A 13,363-nucleotide genomic window follows, 5' to 3' on the forward strand; every position below is an offset into this window, starting at 1 on the left:
ACATGTTTTTAAGCAGGTAAAAGAAGGTAACTTTTCAGGTGCTCTAATGGTGATGGGCAAGTATCTTTTTTCTTTTTTGAGAGAGAAATTTTTGCTACAGGGCATGTGCACTCACCAGAGAGAGAGAAAGCTAGAAATGCACCCTCAGGGTGAATGGCCATGCCACAGTCCCTTCTCCTCTATTCTTCTCTTGGGATTTTGGGCATCCATGCACACATGCCCAGCATGAGTTTTTTGTTTTTTGAGAGAGTTTTTTGTTTGTTTGTTTGTTTGTTTTTTGCTATAGGGCATGTGTGTGATCCAGACAGAGACAGACAGAAAGCGAGAAATCATCCCCCGGGGGGATGACCACTCCACAATCTCTTCTTCTCCATTCTCCTCTCGGGATCTTGGGCACGCATGCACACATGCCCGGCACGAGTTTAAGCTACCAGTCTGGGACTTGAACCATGGTAGACTACATGGGAGTCCAGCAATGTAGCCATTACACTAACTGCTGGTACCTCCAGCAAGAGTTTTTAAGCCACTGGATCCGGGACTCAAACTGCAGTCAACTACATGGGAATCCAGCAATGCCACCTGCTGGTCCTGAGTATCATTTTAAAACATGCTAAGTACAGTGGAGCACTTTTAGAATATTAGTACAGAAAACATGATTATCAGTGATATTAAAGGTGAATAATACTAATAGAAAAAGTCTTACTATAATGAAATAACAGTTACTAGGAGACAGGTACTTTATGGATAGGATTGTTTTCCTTTCACCATAAGAGTTAGGGGTGATACCATTTGATAGATGAGAAAGCAGAGGCTTAGAGAAGTGAAGTAACTTGACAAGGTTGCATATTCAGTTTTCTCTAATTCTAATCCAAGTTCACTGGGTTGCAAAGTCTACTTTTGTCTATACCAATTAAGTTCAATGAATAGGGTTAGGTCTATGTATAATGAATATACTATACTTAGTATGTGTTGGAGACACCAATAGCGCTATTTATACATTGACCAATTAGATGTAGAAGTTTGCCCTTTTTGCTTTGTGCTCCTCAGATCATGCTAGCTCAGCAGAAGAGGGCTTTATGACAGTCTTCCAGAGCAAAGTTCTTTGTTATTAGATTGTGGGGAAAATCCGGTGACCTAATAATTTTTGCTATAGGGCTTGTGTGCTCACTCTAGACAAAGAGAGAAAAAAGAAAAGTGAGAAAGCATCACCTGGGGAGATGGCCACATTGCAATCCTTTCTCCTCCACTCTTGGGATTTTGAGCGTGCTTGCACAAGTGCCCAGTGCATTTAAACAGCCAGTCCGGGACTCGAACCGTGCTGTCAGCCCTGTGGGATCCAGTCACCTTCACCACCATGCCACCTGCTGACCCCCTAGAGTCAAGGTTTGACGCTATCATTCTAATTTTTTAGTGCAGAGAAACAATACCAGCATTCCGAGCTTTCCTAAAGAGGCATGACAAAACCATTGTTACGAAAATGCTGAGGTAAGCTCTGAGGGAGAAGATCCCCCAAAAGATGAGGCATCCCTCAAGGTTCAGAGACCAGCCTTGTCTCCCTCTGTGCCTCCTGTACAGCCTGCCAGAGCTGCTTCTGTACCCATCACGAAGGTTTGAAGAATATACTCATCTTCTCTACGCTCTGCGGCTTCATACCCCTGCAGAACACGCTGACCGAGGGGACCTGACCACCGCCATCAACCAGATCAAAAACTACAAAGCCTACATAGATGAGGTTGGTTGCTGCGCTGTTTACAAGTGTTGCAGGGATTTTGAGGTCCTCTTAGTGAGCATCCTGAGATCCCTTATCTTGTAACATTCTGTAAAGGCTTCAAAATCTTTCATCCTTTTAATGCTGACTCAATAGTTGTGTTCAGTGATTTTGGAAACTCAGGACACCAATTCTAAGCCAAACGACATGAGACCGAATGTTTTCAGGTATCTACAAATACAATAAAATCTTATTAATATGAACATTTGAAGAGTGGGCTATTTTGATTGATTTTTCTAGATAAAGAAATAAGAATGTAAAAAAAATCATTTAAAAAAGTAAAAAAAAAAAAAAAGAGAGAGAGAGAGAGAGAGATGGGAAAAAAACCTGAAACTATTTTTTAAAAACTATTTTTTAAAAAACTATTTTGAGCCAGCAAGTGAAATGGAAATTAAGGTGTTGGATCCCACATGGCTGGTTGTACAGTTTGAGTCATGGCTTGAAAACCATGCTGCGGGGACCAGCAGATGGCATAATGGTAACATCGCTGGACTCCCATGTAGTTTGACCGTGGTTCAGGTCCTAAACTTGGTGGCTTCAAATTCACACAGCTGTGTATATGTGCCAGAGGGCACATGTGCTCACCAGAGAGAGACAGAAACAGAGAGAGAGGGAGAGGGAGAAAGCACCCCTCAATGGGACAGACCATGCTGCAATCCCTTCTCCATTTCTTCATCTTGCTGGGATTTGGGGCATGCCTGCATATGCGCCCATGCTTTAAACATACTTTAATCTATTTATTTTATATATAAAAAAGGTCTGATAATTGATTTGCCAAAAATCTCTTTGTCTTCTAGGTGAAGAAAAACATCAACATGAAAGATCAGCTCTCAGATCTGACGAGAATGATCGTGGGGTGCCCTGTATGTATGCTTACATACTTGCTCCAACCCGCGCTGGGGAATATAACCTCGGGCTCCTGGCAGGAGTCAGATCCCAATGCAGCCAATAGCTGTGGACCAGCTGCCGCATGCCAGGGGCTGCAAGCTCCCCCATTTCACACTCTTATTAACCACGAGGGTGCTCGACCAGCAGAGGCATAGTGAGCTCAACCATCTTCCATAACTTTTCTACAGTATTAGCCGCTTGCTTGGTATAACTGTGCATGATTCCCTCCTTCCAAGGAACATGTGTTCAACTGGTTTTCTGTCACCCTGCATGTAGTGCTGGGTGTGCAAGAGTCTGCACACTGAGGCTGTCTGAAAAAGATCAACAAGTCCTGTTAGCTGTTACCTGTAGGATATTCTCCCTCTCTGCATGAGACAGAGAGGCAGTACCCACAGTGGAGTCTCAATGTTACCACTCACCCCCAGCTTCAGCCAGCCCTGGATCATGGGCACACACACATCTGGAATACTTAGGGAGGTCTCTGGATGTGAACCCTGAACCTTCCCATGTGGCCTGTCTCACAGAGCATCATATTTTGCCCATACACCACTGCTCAGCCCCTTGGGAGCTCTGCCATGTATGAGCTAAGGTTTACTTGTCTTCTAGTGTCTGTCAAACAGTATGTGTTTCACATATGAATTAGGTTCAATTAAAGTAGCATTTGATGGGGATGTTCTAATTTGGTTAAACTGGGAAAGTAAGATAGTTATTTTATCATAATTTCACTCTGCACATTTTGGGAGGGAAAGAACAATGTAATTGACCAGATTTCAAAGGTCCAATTTTTTTTTTTTTGAAGAGGATTTTGCTACAGGGCATGTGCGCTCACCAGAAAGACAGAGAGAGACAGAGAGACAAAAAGTGAGAAATCACCCCCCCCAGAGGGGATGGCAATGCTGCAAAAAATTTAAAAAGATTAATTCTTTTTTTTAAAGAGACTTTTGCTATAGAGCATGTGTGCTCACCAGGGAGACAGAAAGTGAGAAATTACCCCCCCAAGGGGGATGGCCACATAGCATTTCCTCCTCTTCCATTCTCCTCCTGGGATCTTGGGCACGCACACACATGTGCCTGGCATGAGTTTAAGCCGCCAGATCCGGGACTCTAAGTGCAATCGACTATGTGGGAGTCCAGCGATGTAACCACTATACCATCTGCTGGTCCCCACTTTTATTATTTTTTAATTTGACCAGAGAGAGGGAAAGTGAGAAAGAAAGCCACCAGGTCTGGGACTCAAACTGCAGTCAGCTATGTGGGAATCCAGCACCCTAACTACCGTGCCACCTGCCAACCCCATTAGAATTTTTCCTTGATAACTCCCTTCTTGACCTCTCCATCAACTTTGTTTTTAAAATCTTTTTCCAGGGGGAATGTGTGTTCACCAGAGACAGAAGGAGAGGGGTGGAAAGCACCTCCCTATGGGGCACGGTCACATCACGATACCTTCTGCATTTCTCCATGCCGACTTGGGGCATGCACACACACACGCCTGACAGTTTTTCAAGCTGCCACAGCTGGGATTTGAATCTCAGCCAGTTCCTTTAACTACTAGGCCACCAGGCCAGCCCCCAACTTTGTTTTTGATACTAGAAAAACATTTATAATAAAACAATAATTTCAGTAATTTTAAATGTTTGACAATATCTTCAAGTAGTTTTTAAAGAATTACTTAACTTTCTTTTATTTTGACAAGAGAGAGAGAGAGAAGAGAGCAAGTTGCCACCAGGTCCAGGACTTGAACCAAGGTCGGCCACATGGGAGTCCAGTGTCCTCAACCACTATGTCACCTGCTGGCCTCCAAATATTGTTTTTATTTTCAATTCCATGCTCTTCCTATAGAAAGCCTGTTTGATAAACAATGAAAATATTCACTGTTTCATAATTAAACTGAGTTCTAGTCCACACTTGCATATTCTAGGGTATAAAATGCTTTTTCAGTTGGCCAGCAGGTGGCGTGGAGGTTGACATGGCTGGATCCCACACGGCCAAATATGAGGGTCAAGTGCTAGACTTAGCAGCTTAAAAATTATATCAGGCGTGCATGTGTGCATGTCCCAAAACCCCTGAGAGGAGAATGGAGGAGAAGGATGGCAGGGCAGTCATCCCCCCTCCCAGCAAAAAAGAAAAAAAAAGTTTTGCAATAGTGAGATGATTAAAAATTTAAATACACTTCTAATTTTACTTTTTATTTTGTAGACTCTGTCAGAGGTAAACAGATATCTGATTAAGGTCCAAGATGTAGCCCAACTTCACTGCTGTGATGAGGAAATAAGTTTCTCTTTAAGGTAAACGACAGCAATCGTAAGGAGTGGGCTCCTGAGAACAAGTGAATCTTACTAACCTTGTATCTCCAGCCTTCAACACCACGTCTGACTTCTTTATGAGGAATCTTTACTATGAACTAAAAGTAATAAAATACATACTCCTCAGAGGTAGCCTAAGGTATTTTATCACTGGCTTGAAGTCTAGGCAGCTACTAGGTAGAATGAGAGAAAAGAACCGGTCTCCACCACGCCCCCGAACTCCACCGAAGCAGGAATTCTGAAGCTAGTCACTTTCCTGCTTAGCAAGCTCCATGTGTTGTGGGATTTCACACCAATCCCCCCACTGTAAGGAAGAGAGGAACAGTTTATTATACTGTTAGTTAAGGTCAGTGTGAAAATGACCTTTTCATAGCGTTTACACAGTGCTCAGAGTACTTCCAGAACAAGAGAGAAGAATACCAATTTCCACAAATTAGTATCCCTTTACTTTCTTTAGAACAAGAATTGGTAATTTTCTCTGTAAAGATTTAGTTAGTAAATATTTTAGGTTTTGCTGACCAAAATGATCTCTGTGGCAGCTACCTAACTTATCTTGTGTTTGGACAATAGCTGTGTGTATATTTGAGGACCTGAGGATAATACTAAGTCACTTTAGTCTCTAATTGTGAAGTACATTTATTTTTAAGTGGACAATTTCCCGATGATAACATTTATACTGTTTTCCTTTTTCTTTTCTTTTCTTTTCTTTCTTTCTTTTTTTTTTTTAATTTTTTTTAGAGGTTTTTGCTATAGGGCATGTTCACTCACCAGAAAGACAGAAACAGAGAGACAGAAAGCGAGAAATCATCCCCCCAAGGAGGATGGCCACCCCGCAATCCCTTCTCCTCCATTCTCCTCTTGGGATCTTAGGCACATACGCACAAGCGCTTGGTGTGAGTTTAAGCCACCGGGTCTGAGACTCGAACCGTGGTCAACTACATGGGAGTCCAGCTACATAGCCATTACACCAGCTGCTGGTCCCTACACTGTTTTTCAGTGAATATAAATGTAATCTTACATTAATATTTGATACTAAATAAATACAAATGAGCTCATATTCCAAAAGGTATCACAACATTTAACCTGCAACCTTGTTTTCTGTCATTTGAAAAAATCACATAAATCCCAAGGAATGCCAGTCCCATGATTTCCATTAGGAATTTTCACTTGGAGGAAACACACTTACTTATATTTACATGTACAGTACCAGCTCACGTGGGGATAAGGCTTTATGGTTTACCACATGTCTTAACTTCTCTCATTTGATAAATTCCTTGCAGTCACTTGGTGAGACAAGTAGAACAGGAATTAGGGGGAAACTGACTTAGCTAAGCTGCCTGAGGACACAGGATGAGTCAGTCCTGTCTGGAAGTCAGAATCAGGTACCAGTGCATGGGCAGAGCTGTCTCCACTGATGAGACCAGGAAGTGGGAAGGTGAACCAAGAGTTTATTTTCATAACCTCATCAACATAGCAGCAACTATTGAGCAAACAATTAATAAACAAGAGTTTGCCTTGGCAAATAGAAAGGAGGGGTAAACATTTGCATTCTAAATGGAAAAAAAAATGATTTTAGGGTAGAGAGGAAGGCATCGTCATTTTAAGAGCAGGCACACTTGGTGGGGAGGGCATCTGCTCCTCTGTGGACACAGACTAGAGAGTGCTGGGTATGTAAAGCTTTTATAATGCATTATGTACCTTGGAGATCTGGTGCCATTGTTTTTTCGGAAACGTTCATTTCCATCTATGTGACTTTGAGCTGCTAATTTTTAGGTGTGTTTCACTCTTCATCCCCCCACAGGAATCTTGCCAAAGGTACAAAGGTAGAACCTTCCAGGACTGGTGAACAGAGAGCTGGCATTGGTCACCCAATGGAGTCATCCACTCCCTAAACCCACAGGCCCTGTAGTTGCCCAAATAAAATACCTGAATCTGGGTGGTTTATAAAACTAGAGGTTTATCCAGCTCTAGTGGAATGGCAGGGTTTGTCTGGCTGTGCCATAATATGGCGAAGGGAAGGAGAACATGGTCTGTGTCCTGAGTTTCTCTTTTTCACTCCCTCTCCTTACACAACCCACCAAGAGTCAACCATGGGGGCCCCACCCTGCTGATCTAAACCCTAACCTCCTCCCAAAGCCCCGCCTTATGATGCCACAATTAGATTAAGTTCTCACTCTTACTCTCATTACAATTGCTGAACACGTGAATTTTCAGGAGACATACTCAAACTACAACACTCCCCTTGAGGAAAGACCCTGCTGGCTGCCAAAAAGGAGTATCATACAGTTTCCTCTTGGCCCTTCCCAGTGGGGAAGTCCTTTACCATGGTAACTATGCACTGGGGGAAGGCAAAGACCCCGACTTCCCAAGGATACTGAACTCTGCTTGTGAATTTACTTTTATCCTGGGAACCCAAAAAGCCACTGGGATCCAACAATCGGGGTGTGGAAGTATGGAGGCTGGCTGATGTACTGGGTCGTCGGGAAAGTCATGACGCTGTTTGCATAGAAAATCAGGAAAATACATCATGACTTTCCCAAAGACCTAAGAGTTTTGGGCCATTTCAGCTTACAGGAGAGCCAATGGCTGGTGTGGTCTATTCCTGCCGAAGGTCGTGTCCTGAAAATCTTTTAGTTTTACGTACTTATAAAACCTGGGTACTTTGTGCCTTTATCTATCGGGCTGGCTAATGCAGTAAATGGTAACAAATGCTTCCAGTAAAGTTAAGAATTTACATTATACTGAGTTATTGTAGCTATTTGTAAATAAGTAAAGAAACCCTACTGAAGTCCAGGGGTAAAAAAAGTACCCTTCAAAGCCCTGGCACCTTGTCCTGGTGGGTTAAGGGAGCTGGATCCCACATGCTGACTGTGCGGGGTTTTTTTGTTTTGTTTTGTTTTTTAAGAATTATTTTATTTAACTTTATTTATTTATTTATTTATTTAATCTGACCAGAGAGGGACAGAGTGCAAGGGGGAAAGTGAGAAAACAAGCCGCCAGGTCTGGGACTTGAACTGTAGTCGACCACGTGGAAGTCAGTGCCACCTGCCAGCCCCAACTATGGCATTTAAATCTCAGCCTTGGTGACTTGAAAAACACGCCAGTCCTATGTGCCTGCATGCTTCAGTTCCCAATAGGATGGAGACATGGAGAAGAAAAGGGATTGCAGTGTGTCCCCGCCCCGACAGGGGGTGCTTTTCCCCAAGCACTGTCTCTCTCTGGCAAGTAAATGTGCTCTCTGGCAAATTAAAAACAAAAAACCTTTGGCGTTAGTTCTGAGTGTGAGCAGAGAAAGCTTTCGAAAGCATAGTAGGAGCCATGGTTTCCATTTCAGCTGCTCATTTATGTCAATATAGAAGGTAAAATTATTTGCTTTTGCATACTTAGTGGAATTGTTAAAATTTTAAAAAAGCTTCTGGTGCTTTTATGTATACAAAAATTGTCAGAGTGATCTTGGGGAGGAGAGCTTAACTTAGTAAATGGCTTCACCCCACACACAAGGTTTTTGTTATAGGGTATGTGTGCTTGCCAGAGACAGAGAAAGTGAGAAATCACCCTCCATGGGGCAGGGGGGCGGGTGACCATGCCACAATCCCTTCTCCTCCTGTCTCCTTTCAGCTCTTTTGGGCATGCATGCATACACACCTGGCGTAATTTCGTAGACCCAGGACTTGAACTGTAGCTGGCCATGTGAGAATCCAGTGCCTTAAACACCATGCCATCTCCTGGTCCCAGTAAATGGCTTTTGGAAAGCATTTTCTTAGATAAAAGTCAGATTTAGATATGCTACAGTTTGAATATGTCCTCCCAAATTCATGTGTTAAAATTTGGCCCCTGATGTAATGGTGTTGGGAAGTGGTGAGACCTTTAAGACGCAAGGCCTAGTGGGATGTTTGGATGATGGGGCATGGACAGACAGGTAAGAAGGAAGTGAGTTCTCACTCTCATGGGAAGGGGTGAGGGCAGGCTGGACTTAAAGTAAGATGGCAGCCTACACGTTGTGCTCATTCTCTCCACACAGGCACTGATTTTTCTGTGTCTGTCAGCCATGTTGCAACACAGGACCCAGGCTAGCCAGATGCTGACCCCAGTGCTCTTTAGGTTTCCAACCAGCAGATTCATGAGCCAAACCAACCTCTATTTGTTATAAATTGCTCGGTCTCAAGTATTCCTATTTAGCAACACAACAGCAGATTAAGACTATATACGTGTGCATACGTGTGTGTATATACATATGTATGTTTGTATGTATATGTGTGTGTGTATATATATATACACACACACACACACACGTGTGTGTGTGTGTGTGTGTGTGTATTGCATGCTTATAATCAGATTAAGATAAGAACCTCAGGGCCGGCAGGTGGTATGGTGGTTGGGGCACTGGACTCTCATATGGTCAACTGCCGTTCAAGTCCTGAAGCTGACAGCTTTCTTTCTCACTTTCCCTCGCTTTCTCTCTGTCTATCTCTCTGTGGTGGGTGCAGGTGCCCTAAAGCAAGTTAAAAATAATAAAATTTAAAAAGTAATTTAAAAAGATGTTTTAAAAAATTTGTGTTTCCTTATATTCTGGGATTATAAATGGCCTCAATTCCAAACTCAAATTAGTGTGGCTGCTCCTTCCCTTCAGTCTTCCCCCCTCCTCTCCTCTCCCTTCTTCTTTCTTCTCCTCCCATTCCTCCCCCTCCCCTCCCCTCAAGTCAACTACTCACCTGGTCCAAGTAGGTCCCAGAGCTAATTCTCCTTCATTTACCTCCAGTCTCAATGTAGTCCTTCCAAAGGAAAAAGCCCGAACACTTAATTTACAAAAGCAAGCGCCCCTTCAATCTTTAAAGCACTCTGTAGGCATATTCCCTGACAATTCAGAAAAAACAACTACTTATTATAGTTTTAAACATTTTTCTAAACTTGTATGATATGGGAAAATAGGCTTCATTAGTGATATGGTACAAATTGTGTCACTTCCCTGCCCCCCAAAAAAGCAATAAACTTGGTAGAAATTTTGCCTTTAAAAGTGCCATTCACTACTCATAGCCCCTCACATGCAGGCTTAAAATGCACTGCTTCATTTTTTGCTTCCTCTTCCTCATTCCTATCTGCTCCATTATTCTCAGAATACCCTATCATCTCAATCTAAAGCATTATTTCTTGCAAGATTATCAGTAACTTTGGAGCACCCCACTTCTCCCAGCCTCAATCATAACCACAGGAAGCACATATTTGAAGAGCTGTCTGTAGTGGTAGTGCATTTCCATCATCCGCGCACCTAAAACAACTGGTGCTTCCTGACACTCTCCAAATAGTTGAACTTGAAGCAGATTACCCTTTGAAATCCTGCTCTCAGGCATGACTGTAATAAATTACTTAAGTGCCTTCTTGCTCAAAGTGTGGCCTGCAGATCAGTGAAATCTGCATCGTGGAGAGCTTGCGTTTAACAAATCTCCAGGTACTTGGGATGCACATCAAAGTTTGCACTGTGCAGAAGTCAAGAGTCATTATCATATAGAGTGAGTTATAAATGTGAATTATACAGCTTTTATGGGAAACCACCTGGAAGTCTTTGATAAAAATACGTATGTACCCTTTCACCACTCAATCCTACTCTCAGAAATCCTGATAGGAGTAATAGCAAAACATAAGGAATTTATTCAGATGTAAGGAATCAGTTTATTGCAACATTATTTATAGTAACAGTAAAGAACAAATGAAAGGTGGGAGAAAAGCAGGAAAGAGGGAAAGGACTCACGCTTCTACAAAGTAAACGCCCATCAAGAGAGGAACGCCCATTAATAGGGAGAAGGTTGAAGAAATGATTGTCCACCCGATGAGGTACTATTTCAAGTGAATGAAAGCTGTTAGCGGTTACCTTGATTTCCATTGCAGGGGAAGAGCAGGGAAAAGGAAGTGGGGATGATCTTAGCATTTCTGTAAAATAATGACAATGGATGTGTGTGTGTGTGTGTGTGTGTGTGTGTGTGTGATTACATAAATGTGCACAGAAACAGTGGTGGGACATGTACTAGGTATGTAACTTGGATGACCTGAGTGGAGGGAGGACTGAGCCAAGCAAAATGCAAACCTGCTGGGGAAAAAAGTACCCTAAATAAAAACTGTTAAGTATGGACTGATGTCACTTGCACAGTTCTGTAAATAAATTACAGAAAGATGGAGAAGATAAAAAAAGAGATCCCATGAACAAGTGTAAGAAAAAAAACGAGGGGTTCTTGATGCTTCTAAAAAGATTTAAATTATACTCTCTTAAACCATTTAGCCTGCTCCATTTAGCCACTCCTGGGGATGACAAAGACTGGGGACATGCAGAGCAGTAGGGACTCCCCCAGGCTCCTCCCTGGTGCATCACTTGATGTTGTGCTGAGTCCTTAAGGGCGCCACAGGCTAACCCCCACTGAGTTCTGTTAAACTCACCACACACGGTGACTGGCTCCACAAACACAAAAGTCAAGAGGACAACAGACAGGAGGTTGAGGAGACCACATTTTGCCCTTTGAGAAATGCCAACAGTTGACTATGGTAGCAAACTCAGTAAAAAACTGTATTGGGGCCAGCAGGTGGCGTGGGGGTTAAGGTGCTGGACACTCCCACATGGCCAGTTCGAGTCTCAGCTCTACCTGGTGGCTTGCTTTCTCACCTTCCCTCTCTCTGTGTCTGTCTCTGGTCAAATTAAAATAAACAAATGAATAAGTAAAAATAAACAACTCTTTAAAAAAAGAAATACATAACTTTTACATACTCTGGTGTTCCAGGCCAACCAAGCCAGGGATTCAAATAGAGGACACCAGTGAGATCCAGCTTTTGGCAGCACATTACTGCTGTGCCATGGAGCTTGCCCCTGAATACCAAATTTGACAAAAGCTTAAGAACAGAATCACAATTCATTTGATAAAGGAAAAGTTCAATGTTCACTTTTCTTATGTCCATTGTGAAATACTTGTCTGAGCGACAAGCATCAGGTGGCTCCTCCAGGAATCTTGATGGCCCACCACACTGATCTGAGGAGGAAGGGACTAATTTGGATTGTCAGGAGGAAAGTTTTGCTGTAATGAGCCATTTGAAAGGTATGGAGAGGGGTAAATGCCTTGGTTTTTGGCTCATCTATTTAAAGACGGTTAACTGTGAAAAAAGTGCCTATTTACGTGTCTTACCCTGCCCCTTCACTCATTTTAATACAGGCTCTATGAACACAGCCATGATCTCAGCCTTTTCCTCTTCAACGATGCACTGCTCGTTTCTAGTCGGGGCACATCTCACACTCCCTTTGAAAGGACTTCCAGCACAACCTACCAGTTCATGGCGTCAGTGGCCCTTCATAGGCTACTCATAGAAGATATTCCAGATTCCAAGTGTATGTATTTTCTTCTTTCTCCGAGATGCTTCACAAAACTAGATTATATATAGCTCATTAATAAAACAGTAAAGTAGGAAAAGAACTGAAATAATAATTTGCCAGTTTGTGAACAATTCCCCAAATATTAGGATTTCATTAAACAATGTATATTTTCATCTACCTCTGAAATAGCAAGGCAGGACTGCTGGCTTGTCAGGCATGCGCCCTAGACCTTTGAAAACAGCTTTAGAAAACCACTAAGAGCAAGACCCTACTTCGTCATGAGTCCTTTGAAGCTGTCTGTCACAAAAGCTGGAACTCTTAACCACTGCTCTACTCTGACTGATGATGTTAGTCTTGAAGTACTATTTTAGATTTTCACCCTATTTTTCTATCTTCTATGACTAAGTGACTATTTTGACTTTGACTATACCTTTTCTTCCTTAAGTTCACATTTAAGCTGAGAATTTTTCTATATAAATCAACGGATTGGCAAAGGATGCTTAGTAATATTTCTTTCATAATAATTCCAGTAAAAAATCATATCACAAAAAGAAAGCTGACTTAAACCTATTATACTATTTTAAATTACCCTACACTTTCTCAAGTTTAAAAAAGTCTATATCTCTTTCCTATATTTCTGTTAGACTAGACAATCTGAAGGAGACATTTCTCATGCCAGTATTTTTCACTGCATGTAAGAAAGACAAGGGTATAAGGTTAAAACTGGGACAAGATCTCAGAGAAGGAACCACACCAAACAAATAAACAAACATAAAGGGCGGATTCCTATGAGCTTCAGCTCCATTCTAAATCTGAGTCTGAGGGGAAAAAAAATGAAGGTAAGTATAGGAATAAATATTTCCCACCTAGAAGACAAACTGAGGTAAAGAGGGTCAGTTCTCTGAACCACTTGGTATGGTTAAATAGTTTGTAAAATATTTTTCCTTTTGGTTCTCTTTCCACCATGATAATCAGCTGTGCCCTAAGGTAAGACACTGCTATGTAATCCCATAGGTAGCAGGCATTCAGCTAAGTAGTTGGCTTTAATTCTGTTAA

The 13,363-nt window shown here is 42.2% G+C and overlaps 1 protein-coding gene across 1 annotated transcript in view; it reads left to right on the forward strand.

Moving 5' to 3' along the window:
* ECT2L (epithelial cell transforming 2 like) overlaps positions 1-13,363 on the forward strand; it is a 97,514-nt gene that overhangs the window by 77,206 nt on the left and 6,945 nt on the right. The window contains exons 15-19 of the mRNA XM_027772898.1: positions 1,412-1,485; positions 1,576-1,732; positions 2,566-2,631; positions 4,853-4,941; positions 12,150-12,322. Coding sequence (XP_027628699.1) covers positions 1,412-1,485; positions 1,576-1,732; positions 2,566-2,631; positions 4,853-4,941; positions 12,150-12,322 — 559 coding nt within the window. The remainder of the gene's footprint in view (positions 1-1,411; positions 1,486-1,575; positions 1,733-2,565; positions 2,632-4,852; positions 4,942-12,149; positions 12,323-13,363) is intronic.

This window comes from Tupaia chinensis, unplaced genomic scaffold (assembly GCF_000334495.1).
Source record: "Tupaia chinensis unplaced genomic scaffold, TupChi_1.0 Scaffold000313_1, whole genome shotgun sequence".
In the NCBI taxonomy this organism is placed as follows: domain Eukaryota; kingdom Metazoa; phylum Chordata; class Mammalia; order Scandentia; family Tupaiidae; genus Tupaia; species Tupaia belangeri.